Source organism: Petaurus breviceps, unplaced genomic scaffold (genome assembly GCF_028583685.1).
Source record: "Petaurus breviceps papuanus isolate PSGF00001 unplaced genomic scaffold, PetGlider_PUasm1.0 154, whole genome shotgun sequence".
In the NCBI taxonomy this organism is placed as follows: Eukaryota; Metazoa; Chordata; class Mammalia; order Diprotodontia; family Petauridae; genus Petaurus; species Petaurus breviceps.
The window spans coordinates 16,377,764-16,392,116 of NW_027185715.1; the positions used below are offsets into that span (position 1 = coordinate 16,377,764).

Here is a 14,353-nt window from a genome sequence, read left to right on the forward strand (position 1 = left end):
TATTCAGTTCAGTAAGCTTTTTTTCAGCTTCTTATATGTTGGTATATTGGTAATAACAACAAAGGAGTGTAAGATAAAGTCCCTGCCCCTTGAGGAGCTTATACTCTCCTTGGGGCAATGGGATTTTTGTATTGGTATGAGTTGGCCTTGATGGCCATTGAGGTCCCTTCCAACTGAAATTCTAAGATTCAGTGATTTGGCACTCACAATCAATAGCTCAGAGCCTGGTATTCCTGGTTCATACTTGTAGCCTTTGACTAATTGGACTTCTTGCTTGAATGTAGCAGATGGGTTCACTTTGCTTTGTAACAGTAAACCCACTCACAATTTTTTAAGATCAGGTATTTGATACAATTTTGCCCTTGAGTTAGAGGCAATGTGATGTAGTGGATAGGGAGCTAGGTAGGAAAACCTGCATTCAAATATGACTTATGACCCTGGGTGAGTCCCTTAGCCTCTCAGTGCTCTGGGAAACTCTAAGTTATGAGTTATATACAAGGGGGTGGAGTCAAGATGGCGGAGTAGAAGCACGACCTCCAAGTGGCTCCAGCTTCCACCTCCCCAATCAATGTAAAAAGGGGACTCTGAACAAACTTTGGAGCTGCAGAACCCACAAAATGACACAGAGAAGCTAACTTCCTGCTGAGGGCAGCCTGGCAGCAAGTGGCCAGCCCAAGCACTCTGGGAGCCAAGCCCAGGCCCACGTGAGCTGGAGGTTTTAGCCCCAGGGCAGGTCTGACCAGCCACCGGCAGGAGGGACTCCAGATCAGCAGCAGCTGTGGCCGTTTCCAGATTTATCAACACACAGATGCGAAGGACAAAGTGAGAGGTCAGTGCAGTCTGGACTTTGGGACCCAGTAGGTGGGAGTGCGTCAGCTTTTGCCCCTGTGGCAAGAAGCCTCTGAGACGGTCTGGCACAACCAGCCAGTGCCATGTGGCAGCTTCAGCTCCTGGCCTGCAGAGTGTAGGGGGACCAAGCGACTGGTCTGAGGGGTAATCACTCTTGCTTTAAACTGCTTGGATCTGGATTGCAGTCTAGGGTGGAGGTCCTGGGGTGTGTGTCTAACTTGCCAGAGCATGTGGAGGCCTCAGAGAGGGCACCCATCTAATAACTCCAGCAGCTGAGAAAACCCCAGCATTTGGGACGAAAGCTCCCCTGTCTGGTGGCAGAGTCCTACTGTGGCAAAAAGCCCAGGGGTCAAGTGACTGAGGGGCAACATGACCAGGCAAAGGAAACAAAGCAGACAGAAGATTCCAACATTAGACTCCTATTTTGGGGACAAAAATGAGGAAAGCATGGAACAGGAGGAAGACAGTGAAGTCAGAACTCCTGCATCAAAAGCTTCAAAGGAAAATATGAGTTGGTTATAGGCCATAGAGGACCTTAAGAAGCAGATAAGAGAAGTGGAGGAAAAATTGGGAAGGAAAATGAGAATGATGCAAGAAAATTATGAAATGAGAGTCAACAGCCTGACTGAGGAAAATACTATCTTAAAAAATAGACTAACTCAAATGGCAAAAGAGGCTCAAAGAATGCCTTAAAAAGCCGAATTTGCCAGATGGAAAAAGAATCTCAAAAGCTCAATGAGGAGAATCATTGCTTCAGAATTAGACTGGAGCAAATGGAAGCTAATGACTTTCTGAGTTACATACAAGGGGCCAACATGTATTGTTAGAGGGGATTTCCTTACCTGGGAATTTCCTATACCAATGAATTCATGGGTCCAGCATTCCATTCCCATTTTTGTGCTTGAGTCATGCAATTTCTTCCTTCCTTCCTTCCTTCCTTCCTTCTTTCCTTCCTTCCTTCCTTCCTTCCTTCCTTCCTTCCTTCCTTCCTTCCTTCCTTCCTTCCTTCCTTCCTTCCTTCCTTCCTTCCTTCCTTCCTTCCCTTCTTCCCTCCCTCCTTCCCTCCCTCCTTTCTCCCTCCCTTCCTTCCTTCCTTCCTTCCTTCCTTCCTCCCTCCCTTCCTTCCTTCCTTCCTTCCTTCCTTCCTTCCTTCCTTCCTTCCTTCCTTCCTTCCTTCCTTCCTTCCTTCCTTCCTTCCTTCCTTTATTTTTGTAGGGCAATTGGGGTTAAGTGATTTGCCCAAAGCCACACGGCTATGAAGTGTGTCAAGTGTCTATGGTCAGATTTGAACTCAGGTCCTCCTGACTCCAGGGCCAGTACTCTATTCACTGTGCCACCTAGCCACCCCTCAGGCAATATTTCTTCAGTACTTTAAGGACCTCTTATTTTGTTGGAGTGGGCATTCCCTCTGCTAACATAGATTTCATTTCCTCTATGACTTAGTCAACAGTATCCATGATTTTTTGTATGTGAAGAATTCCTCATCCTGTGGTAGTGAATCCCTCTGAACTTAGCTAGGCTGATATACAACCTAGTGTTTTCTTCTTCATTGGGTCCATACCCATAGCCCATTCAGTTTTGCAGTACTATTGTTATTCAGTCATTTTTAGTTGTGTTTGACTCTTTGTGACCCTATTTGGGATTTTCTTTGCAGAGATACTGGAGTAGTTTGCCATTTCCTTCTTCAGCTCATTTTACTGATAAGGAAACTGAGGCCAACAGAGTTAAGCAACTTGCCATGGGTCACATAATTAGTAAGTGTTAGAGGTCAAATTCGAATGCAGGTCTTCCTGACTCCAGGCCTGGCACTCTATCCACTAGACCACCTAGCTGCCCCTTGTTAGTGTATACTCCACTACTATGGACTTTGAGAAACCAGAATCACCTCCATGTCGGTATAAGGCATCAGAGTAGGACTGTGGTGGACAGGCAAATGCAATGAAACTTCCAAAAAATGACCATTCACTTAACTACAGGATGGCCCATAAGTCTTAGTGCTATTAAAACTTAAAACAGGGGCGGCCAGGTGGCCCAGTAAGTAAGAGCAGCGGCCCTGGCATCGGGAGACCCGGGATCGGTTCCGGCCTCAGATACTCGGCACCCACACAAAATAACTGGCCGTGTAACCTTGAGCAAGTTACTTAACCCCAATTGCTTAAAAAAAAAAACAACTGAAAACAACCTTAAGACTTTTGGGCTACCCTATAGAATTTTTTCAATTATCTTGGAATAACTTCTCACATTGCTTATTTTTCATATATATGGGCCAGATAGACCTGGCAGGTTATTTGCTAAGCTCTCAAGCAGTCAGTCAGTGAACAAATATCTAGTAAGCACCTACTAGGTGCCAGGGAAGATGAAAAAAAGGCAAAAAGTAGCCCCCACCCTCAAGGAGCTCACATACTAATGGAAAAGACAACTATGTATATACAAGATATACCTTGGATAAATTGGAGGTGATCTCAGAGAGAAAGCACTAGTGTTGAGGAAGATCAGGAAAGGCATCTTGCAGAAGGCAGGATTTGAGCTGGCACTTGAAGGATGCTAGGGTCAATTGGATTCATATGAGTTTGTGCTATTTCTCCTAGCAGAATATAAGCTTTGTGAGGACAGGGGAGATATCACTTTTGTCTTTGTAGCCCTACTACCTATGATAGCGCTTGGTAGATATGAGGTGTGTTTGTTGAGAAATGATGCTTGGTTAATTGCTTAATTGATATATTCCTCGTCTGTGCCCAGCTCCTAATGGATCCATGTGAGCAAACTCCTAAAATAGAACTGTGTGAAGCCAGTCAAGCACCAGTCCTTTGAAGAGTCTCGCCGAGTGGTATTAATTCAGAGTGAATTCGTTTCTGTGTGTCCTTTCCCTCAGACATGGTACAATCTTGCCATGAGCCATTATTGCACTCCACACAGAAGTATTCCATCTATTCCTGGAGTCATTGTCTGAGGCTTTTGGGTAACTAACTCAGCTTTGAAAGACATGCCCAGATGGGAACAGCTGGTATAGTTCTCCCTGTACCACCATACCCTTGAGCATTTAGCTCAGGGGTACAGAGAGCACCCAGTGATTTCATTGGAGGACTCCTTGCAAAAGGGAGGGTATGGGAAGTAAATTTTCTGTGAAGTTCTTCAATTTCTTGGGAGGGGAAAGACCACAGATTTAAGTAATCTTAATATTCCAGGAAGTCCCCCCACCTGAAATTAAATTAGCCTTCCCATCATATCGTCTAAATTTAGGATATTTACCTTCATAACCACTTAACAACTCTGTCTTCTCAGGGTTATGTTATTGGCTGGCTATTATTTGACTACTGATGTTAATGGAAACACATCTGCTTCCCAGGAGCTTCAGTTTCTGAGCTCTACATGTTAACTATTGCCAAAAGGCAAATAGCATGGGGTTAAATTTAAGGTCCTCTAACAGGGTTTGGATAGCCTGCATGCAAATAGTTATTGACACATTGTCTCCCCCATTAGAATGGGAACTCTTGAGGGCATGCACCATTTTTTGCCCTTTTTTCCCATCTCCACAGATTAATAAGCACATAATAAATGCTTGTTGAATGACTAACTGATGACTTTTTCCTTTCTAAATATATTACCTTCTAAAACACTTTTACAGTTATCCCTTCCACATTGTGGGGTTTAGTGATGTGGCGCCTCTGTGATCTGGAAAATCCCAGTAAACCTTTTCAGCTCTCCCTTCATACCAGAGAAGAAGTCTGAATATGTTCTTTTTCCTTTATGGAGTGTGTACGGTACCTTATTGTAAAATTTGGGTTACTATTTTGTCATAGGCGTGTTGTCTACTGGTCTTTGTGGCTTCCACAAAACTCCCACAAAATTCCCATTGAATTTTTTATGCCAACCCTTGATATATTGAAACTTTGATTGGGAAAGTCACAATGTGGAAGTACCATATACTCTGTCTGTAGTAGTAACTATGGATTATTTTACCAGGGAGTAAAACCAGTTAATTTGGGGGGGGAGAGGGCGGGGGGGGAATAAGGGAGAGGAGTGGTGTAGAGGCATAGACCCCCAACAACTGACCTCTTAGGGTAGAGGGGGAAGGGGCAGGCTCCTCCAGAAGAGGGACCTCAAGGACAAGGCCATAGGTATGGATAAAGTGCTCTCAATGCATGTCTGTGAACAGCACCCTGGGGACACAAGCCTGCATCTAGGCAAAGATCCAGCTATTGTACCACTATTGCAGAAGACTAGGGTCTGATCTGTTTAGGAGAAGGGACAAACTCCTTCCCCTAATGTCTACCCCCACCCAATATCATTGCCCTGAGGCAGACCCAAAGTATCCTTACCTAAAATCTGATCCTGTCTTATAGGCCCTAGGTATTTTACTAGAGAAAGACCACAGATTAAATAATCTAAATATTCCAGGAAGGCTCCCACCCTATAGCCTTCCCATCATATCCTAAAATTTAGAATATTTACCTTCATAACCACTTTACAACAATAGAATAAAACAAATTACTCAATTTTGCTGAAAATTTTGCTTCAAGAGAAGGATAATATAAGAAAACTCTAGAGTTACAGAAATTTCCTTCATCTGGCCAAATTTTGCAAGCTGCACTGTGAGTTTTTAGATTAATATCTATGATTTTCTCTTATTAAGTAACTTGGAAAAGCAACTTCTCCATCTGAGAAATACATAAGTCCAAATCAAAATCCATAGTTCATCCAGTAACAATCATGGAAGCCTCAGACGAGGGCTATCACTTTAAGAATTAAGTGTTTGTTACTGAGGAAACAGAACTTGGATGGAAGGTCAGAATGGCTGGAATGCCTTGGGGCAAATCTGAAGCACTTGGCCAGAGAGCTTGTGCTGTAGTGTTTGCAGGCAAACAACTTTGTGCTGAGAAACCCAGACCAGAGGCAGCCTAACGCCATGGAACGAAGAGCAAATCAGGACTCAGAATTCAGCTCTGTTCTTGACTCCTTGTCTGACTTTGGACAGCTCACTTAACATTTTTGGACTTCAGTCTCCTCAGCATGATTATGGATAACATAGATCTGAGGATATCTAACATGCTTAGATGATAGAGTCTAAATCGAAACAGATCCGATGGCTACGACATTATGCTGACACTAGAATGATTGTTGTTGTTGTGCAATTGACTAGTGACAAGGCAAAGTCATACTTGGATTCAAAAAATCATTCACTTAAATCCAAGATGGGAGAAACATGGTTAGATAACAGTTTGTCTTCAAAGGATTAGGGAGTGTTAGTAATAATACTGATATGAGCCAACAGTGTATTAGGCCAGCCCTCCCCCCCACAAAAAAAACAAAACAGAAAAAGAAAGGAAATATTTTGGACTGCATTAAGACCACAGATTTAGGGTAACAAGGGACTATAGACTCCATCTATTTTGACCTCTTGACTATATGGATAAGGAAACTAAAATCTAGAGGAAATTAAATGACTTGCCCAAGGTCACACAGGTAGTAAGGCATATAACCAAGATTCAAGTCTCTGACTCCAAATCCACCACCCTTTCCATTATTCTGCACTGCTTCCCAAGAGAGGCATAGCTTCTAGGCATAAAGAGGTGATAGTGGGCAGCTAGGTGGCACAGTGGATAGAGTGCTGTGCCTGGAGTCAGGAAGACTCATTTTCTTGGGTTCAAATCTGGTCTCACATACTTACTAGCTGTGTGACTCTGGGCAACTCACTTAACCCTGTTTGCCTCAGTTTCCTCATCTGTAAAACAAGCTGGACAAAAAAATATTCCAGTATCTTTGCCAAGAAAACCCCAAATGGGGTCACAAAGAGTCAGTCATGACTGAAAAACCAGGCAACAAGTCCTACTATTCTCTGCCTTGGACTGCCTGTGGAGTACTGTGTTGAGCCACAATTAAGGAAAGGCATTGTTAAGCAGGAGAGAAAGGCTGCAGGCATGATGAAGTGTCCTTGAGACCATGCCATATGAGGAACTGTTGAAGCTAGGGATTTTTAACATAGGGAAGACTCCAGGGGGAAATGCTGACTGTCTTTGAGTATGTGAAGGCTTCTCACGGGAGCTAGGTGGTGTAGTAGAGAGAGTGTGGGGCTTGTTTTTATGGGTTCAAATCTGGCCTCAGACATTTACTAGCTGGGTGACCCTAGGCAAGTCACTGAACTCTCACTTTCCTCATCTATAAAATAAACTGGAGAAGGAAATGGTAAACCACTCTAGTATCTTTGCCAGGAAAGTCCCAAATGGGATCATGAACAGTTGGATATGACTGGAACAATGAGGAGGAGGGATTGACCCATTTTGCTTGGCCCAGAGTACAGAACCAAAAGCAGTGGGTAGAAGAGGCAAAGAAACAGATTTAGGCTTGATATTGGGAAAAAGAAAACTCCCCAAAGATTAGAGCTATCCAGAAGTGCATTGTGTTGTCTCAGTAGGTAATGGCTTCCTCCTCATGGGAAGTCTTCTAGCAGAGGCTGGGATGGCCACCTGTTGTGTGTTGTAGGGAAGTTTCTTTGCAGGGATGTGTTGGAAAAATGGCCACTGAGTTCCTTCTAATGCTAAAATTCTGTGATTTTTGTGATCTTTAAATCATCAGTCAGTGAAATAATCCCTCCTTTCAATGAACTTACATTCCAGTGGTGGAGACAACAAGTACTAGATATTCAGGCAGTTCTAACCAGGGGATAAAAGCTCTGGATTTGGCGTGAGGAAGACTTAAGTTCAAATTTCACCTGAGACACTTATTTGTGTGATTTTGGGCAAATCACTATAACCTCTGTCTGTCTCAGTTCCCTCATCTATAAAATAGGGATAATAATAGCAACTACCTTCCAAGGTTCTCATCAGAGGCAAATGCAATGATGTTTGTAAAGAAATTTGCAAACCTTTAAAACATCATATAAAGGTTACTATTAATTTAGTCTCTACCCCTCCAACTCTGCACCAAAATTTGGAGAATTTTGATGACTTCTTTTCCTCTTTCAAGTGAGCAAAGCGCTCAATCTTTAATTTAATTGAAAATAAAATGATATATAGGTATAAATGTACATGCATGTGCACCAGAGATTAAACTAAAAAGTTTTACCTACAACAATGAATCCATCAAGATATCTGGGTCTTCATGTTATCACAAATACCATGTACTTTTATGTTCTTTTATCCCAGATTAAAATGATTTACATGACAATTTAGAGCTTAGAGTATCTCAGACTGTAACTGACCAATGACTTCTTTTACTTAGAATCCTGTCTGCCTTCGGCCAATTGCTTCAAAGTACAAGAATATTCTTCTTTTCACCCCTCATATCGTATTTTCTTGTCATTCTTGACCTCTGTAAGTAACAAATAACCGCCCGAGACAAGGAGGTGGTGGGGGAGGGCAGGCAGGTTCTTTGGGATTCTAGTTGGAGTCTAGCTTATATTTTGGACCTTTTTTATTGGTAAAATTTTGCAGATGGACTAGAGGCTATCATTGGGGTCTCCTGTCCCCCCACCCCAAAGTCTTGTGAAATCCTTGCATCCCTTTTCTCACATTATCAGTTCTCTCTGCCCACTGTGGTGTCAGCAGCTGTGTCCTACATCTGATAATCAGCCATGATATTTTACCCCATCCCTGAACTTCCTGTTCTACCCAGAGCCCTTGGCATAGAACTAGCACTGGAGAGTCAATGAGGCATGTGCCAAGCAGGGAGAGCCAACATATGGGACACATGTCTCTTTGTGCAGCCTCATATCTCACCCCCCTAGATGACTCAGCTATCCTTAGGACTAGGTAAGATAAGTGAGCCCATTATGTGTACTGAATTCAGGGAAATAGAAAAGCCTTCCTATGCCACCATAAAAACAATAAGGCATTATCCTAGGAAGTCATCTCCTCTCCCACCCTTTCCCCTCACGATGCTAGAAATTTCTTCAAAATCATGTAAAACCTTTCATACCACAATGAGAGATGTCTTAGAATGTATCAGTGGATATCACTGGAGCAGGTAAGATATTAATTGAAATGCATATTAAAGGTGTAAATGACATGATTATCAAGATGGGGGGGTGACAAACAGAAGAATATTAAGGGCCTTGTAAATGGAGGGGTTGTTTGAAAAGAGTTAAAAAGAGGTGTGATGTCATTTACTTGATAATTCTGTCTGTGGCCTCTATCTATGCCTAGAGCTGTTTCAAGGACACAATACAGTATTTAATTATCAGCCATGGTCTCATCTCGCCATGTAATAATAGTAAAAGTGAATGTAGCAGAGTTTACTAACCTCCTCTTTGCTCTGCTTCCTCTACTTCCATTCATTCCAGATGGCAGGAATCTGGGATGTCAGGTCTAAGGTGAGCTTTTGCATGTATGTACCTAGGTTTGACCTTGCACGCTTGGCTATTTTCTTGGGTTTTAGGTGGGAAAGAGATATGTATCCACACTCCACCTTGGTTTTTCTTCAAAATGACCTTGAGCAAACCTCTTCAAGCCTTGGTGGCCCAGGTACCTTTATAAGAATCTAAGCTGCAGAACAGTTTCTGATCTGCATTCATCATCATCATCATCGTCATCACCACCATCACCATCACCATCACCATCACCATCACCATCACCATCACCACCATCACCATCACCATCACCATCACCACCCCCATCATCATCATCATCATCACTTATATAGTACTTGAAGTTTAGCATCTCATTTATCATCTCATTTTATCTTCACAACAATCTTGGGAAGTGCTGATATTACCCCAATTTTACATATGAAGAAACTGAGGCAGAAAGAGATTTTAGTGACTTGGTTAGGGACATAGCTAGTCTAAGGCCAGATTTGAACTTGGGTTTATCTATCCAGATCCCAAGTCCTGCATGTTGTCCACTATGATACCTAGCAGCCTCATAGGATTTCCCTATGCCAATGAAATCATAGGTCTAGTTTTTTAAAAAAAAAATAGTAAATAATCTAGTAAATTATTACAAGACTGATTGTCTAGACTCAGATTTTCCAAGTTTTATTTTTCTGTCCATTATATACCTATGAACTTTTACAAGAAAGTGTAAGATTTGATAGAGAGCACCCATTCCCATGATTCAAATTCGGTTATTCACATTCCATATGACTGTCCACATACCATAATTTTACATTTTTTACATAATATTTTAATCTAGCCCAGGTAGTACTCAGATATTGCTGGTCTAGCCTAGGGCAATGAGAGTGTGACACTTCCCCTGAGTTGCAAAGCTAGTACAGGTTACAGCTAGAATCTGAACTCAGGTCTTTCTGAGTCTAAGGCCAACTCTCTATCCACTATTCCATGAAGCCATTAATAACACCGTTAAGCAACACAGGGCCGAGAACAAGTTCCTGAATCCCTGCACAGCCAGATTGACTCATTACTAACTGCTTCTTTTGTTCTGATCACTCAACCAGTTCTAAATCCACCTAAATGTATGATCATTGAGCCTACTTCGCTCTAAGGAGATGCAGATTACTATGAGCCCCCAATGGTAACGTCTCAACAAAAACATTGGAACGTGTTTGAAAGAATGGCCTAACCTGCCTACCTGATCAAGAAAATGACAAATTAAAATTAATCATATTAAAAAAACTCCTTTTCAAGGGGCGGCCAGGTAGCACAGAGAGTAAGATCACCGGCTCCAGTGTTGGGATGACCTGGGGATCGGATCTCGGGCTCAGACACTTAGCACCCACCCTTGAGCAAGTTACTTAACCCCAATTGCTTAGGGGAGCCAGGTGGCTCAGCGAGTAAGAGCACCGGCTCCAGTGTCGGGATGACCTGGGGATCAAATCTGGGCTCAGATACTCAGCACCACACCCAGAAATAATTGGCCGTGTAACTTTGAGCAAGTTACTTAACCCCAATTTCTTTAAAAAAAAAAAAAAACCCTTTTTATGAAAGAAAATTGAATACAAAACTCCATTAAATACTTTAGTAAATATATTGGGAATATTACCTCCTGTGTTTACATCCCCTGCTCCTCACTTGCAGCTTTTTGGGGATTGTTTTTTTAATGACCACCCTGAAACCTTATTTATCAGGGTAAGCTTGAGAGCTGGCCTCTCAATACAAATTCAGACCAAAACTGGATCAGATTCCATTTTCACTACTACTACCATTGCCATCACCTAGACATTGCCCAGATTAAAACCCCTAACATGAGGGCAGCATCAACATCCACCTGGGCTTCAGAGATAGAAAGTTAAAGATAGTCAAAGGCTCCTAGACTCTGACCTCTTTCAAGGCCAGCAGTAATAACTTTGGGTACATGATAAGAATGGTTTTGTTGATTTATTTCTAAAACTTTTTAGAGCAGGGATTTTCTGTCATAGATACTTGTGGCAACACCTATGGATCTCTTCTCAGAACAATGGTTTCTTATAATGAAGTTTTAGAACCATTTATTATCTCTTCCTCCATCCCCCTCAAATTGAACAATTAAAAAAAAAGAAATCAAAAAACAAAACCCTTATAATATGCATAATCTAGCAAAATAAATTCCCCTATTGGCCATGGCTAAAAGTGTATATATCTAACAGAATGTTTTTAAATGCATAAACTAAAATACATAGTATTACAAAGGAAACCCAATATATTGAAATATAGATGCATTTTTTTCCTCATCCAAATTCATGGATTTCTTCCTTCCTTCCTTCCTTTCTCTTCCTTCTTTCCTTTCTTTCTTTCTTTCTTTCTTTCTTTCTTTCTTTCTTTCTTTCTTTCTTTCTTTCTTTCTTTCTTTCTTTCTTTCTTTCTTTCTTTCTTTCTTTCTTTCTTTCTTTCTTTCTTTCTTTCTTTCCTTGCTTTTTTGGAGGGCAACTGGGGTTAAGTGACTTGCCCAAGGTCCCACGACTAGTTTTTGTGTTGTGTCTGAAGCCAGATTTGAACTCAGGTCCTCCTCACTCCAGGGCCAGTGCTCTATTCCCTGTGCCACCTAGCCACCCTATATTCATGAATTTCTTGATATCTTTCCATGGAATCCAACCCAGATTAAGAACTACCTTAGAGGGGCGGCCAGGTAGCACAGCAAGTAAGAGCACCGGCTCCAGTGTTGAGAAGACCTGGAGATCGAATCCCGGGCTCAGACACTTAGCACCCACCCAGAAACACCTGGCCGTGTAACCTTGAGCAAGTTACTTAACCCCAATTGCTTAGGGGCGGCCAGGTAGCACAGTGAGTAAGAGCACAGGCTCCAGTGTTGGGACCGACCTGGAGATCGAATCCCGGGCTCAGACACTCAGCACCACACCCAGAAATAACTGGCCGTGTAACCTTGAGCAAGTTACTTAACCCTGATTGCTTAAAAATAAAAAAAAATAAAAAAAAAAGAACTACCTTAGAGACACTTAGCTACTATATATTACAGAGGACAAACAGAAAGAGGTTTAAAAAGAAGAGTCTTTGGGGAGCATCTTCAGGTTTTCATCTGAGGTGGGAAGGACCTTACAAGGGAAGGAAAACAAACCCACAATACCTGCTTCTACGACATGGTCTATTGTTGGAAATCTTTTGAACACAGCTGTGCTCACTGAGCGGAAGATGAGCAAGGAAGTTAAATTCACATAGCGCATGAGTGTTCTTCTGAGTAAACGCCCATGTTCATCTCTTCCATGAACGCTGCTGGAAATCAGGAACATCAGTCTGTCTGGCCATGGCAGATTGACAAACTGGTTCCACCACCGGTTTACCACCAGAGTTACATAAAACCCTAAAGAATAAGAAAGTTTAAATGATTTTTCTTTCCTTAAAAGGATCGTTTACATGGATGCATTTTAGTGGAATTTGACCCCTTTGGGGTAGAGAGATGTTACCCTGTACCTTTATAATATTGCCCTATAGGAAATGTAAAGTTGTGGCTGGCACCGAGTGGAACCTGGTAAGTCTTTATTAGATTTGAGATAATGACTGCAAAACAGACAGTTAGTGAACAGAAGGCACTGAGATTAATACCTCAAACTTGTCCAATGTTAATTTAGCAAAAGCATCTTTGAAGGCAGAATTCTTATGCATGATGGTAACTTCTTACAGCAAGCAGTTGCTTTTTTGGACATGCCTCTCAGCTTGGTAACACTTCCATGCACAGTCATCTGTGTCATCCTAATGGAGACAGCTGGGTGGCTTCATTCTGCATGTAACCTATACTTACCAAGCACAAAGGTTACTGGAATTTGTTCAGCATATCTGTCACAGTAAATTGATAATTTTTCAAAGTAACGTTTTTGGGCTCCTGTAAGCAACAATCTGAAGCAAAAATAAAATGCACATCCCTTTATGATATTGTACTTTTGCACCTGTTCTGCATGTGATATTAAGTGCAAACAACTAAGCAAAAAAAAATTTTTTTTGGCAGCAACCAGGAGCAAAGAAAAAAATGTGCCTGAGCTGATAGGTGGGTCTTTAAACATCATAATTGCTTAATATTTCAAGAAGTAAAATGGTTACAGTCATAAAAGATTACTGATTATTAAATATAGGGTTTTAATAAACACTCAATTAAAAAAACCCCAAAACCTTGTGTTTTGATTACTTTCTATAAAGGCACCAACTAAAACAGATTGATGTGTTAGCTTTGAAGTGAGGCAAGTTTCCCACAATTCACTGGGGATACTTCTACACAAATGAAATGATTTATACCTATTAGAATGACTATTAAAGTGAGCTTAGAATTATTTATACTAAAGTTAAATTTTATTTTAGATATCTCCAAAAAGCAGATAAAAGTTAGAAAAAATTGGCATTTTTCGATTCATGAAGATCAGTTGAAAATGATATACTGTAGCTTTGATCCAAAGCATATTTTCTCTTAATTTGGCTTAATTGTTAAGCCTACATTTATTTAAATGTGCATTAGCTCTATTTACATTATGGGGACAGAGTGTAGGTTTCATTCTGAAAGAAAACTAAATTCTAGAAAGATTTATTTGTGAACATGTTTTATCCTCCCCTATTAAAGTATGAGTTCCTTAAGGTAGGAGTTCGGTCCCATTCATTTTTGTATTTTCCTTAGTGACCTGTCTACTGCTTGCACAGCAAATTTCAAATGAAGTTTAAGTAGTTTAATACAGGTAATAAAATAAACCATATTCAAAGAACAATCTACAGAAGTCAAGTATTAGAGCTAAATTAATGAAAAATTCAGAAAAGAACCATAATTAAGAAGCTGTAAGGGTTCAGTTTAAGAGAGTGGAAATTTGCAACTTGGGCAAAGGATACAGGAACCACTTTGGAGGACCAGAGGAAAAGAGGTAATGATTAGTGGCCAATAAATGAACTTAGAAGTGGGGACACAAAAAGAAGAGCAAATTGGAGAGTTTGGTGTTCCTGCCTCAGATTAGGAGGAAGAACTTTGTAAGATATAGATTGCTTCCATAGAGTTATTCAGAAAGATCACTTAGGCCAAAGATTATAATCAGATTGGTTCTGTAATACTTTGGTTTACTCATATATAGAAATAGCCAAATAGGGTTTACAATTGGCTCATCCATCCATCCATCCATCCATCCATCCATCCATCCATCCATCCAT

At 41.2% G+C, this 14,353-nt stretch overlaps 1 protein-coding gene across 2 annotated transcripts in view; it reads right to left on the reverse strand.

Moving 5' to 3' along the window:
- BEST3 (bestrophin 3) overlaps positions 1-14,353 on the reverse strand; it is a 49,324-nt gene that overhangs the window by 27,481 nt on the left and 7,490 nt on the right. The window contains exons 3-4 of one of the 2 annotated variants that reach the window (XM_069081819.1): positions 12,975-13,069; positions 12,303-12,536 (exon numbers count right to left, since the gene is read on the reverse strand). In XM_069081819.1, the coding sequence (XP_068937920.1) occupies positions 12,303-12,536; positions 12,975-13,069 (329 nt within the window). The remainder of the gene's footprint in view (positions 1-12,302; positions 12,537-12,974; positions 13,070-14,353) is intronic. The other variant, XM_069081829.1, reaches the window with a different exon arrangement.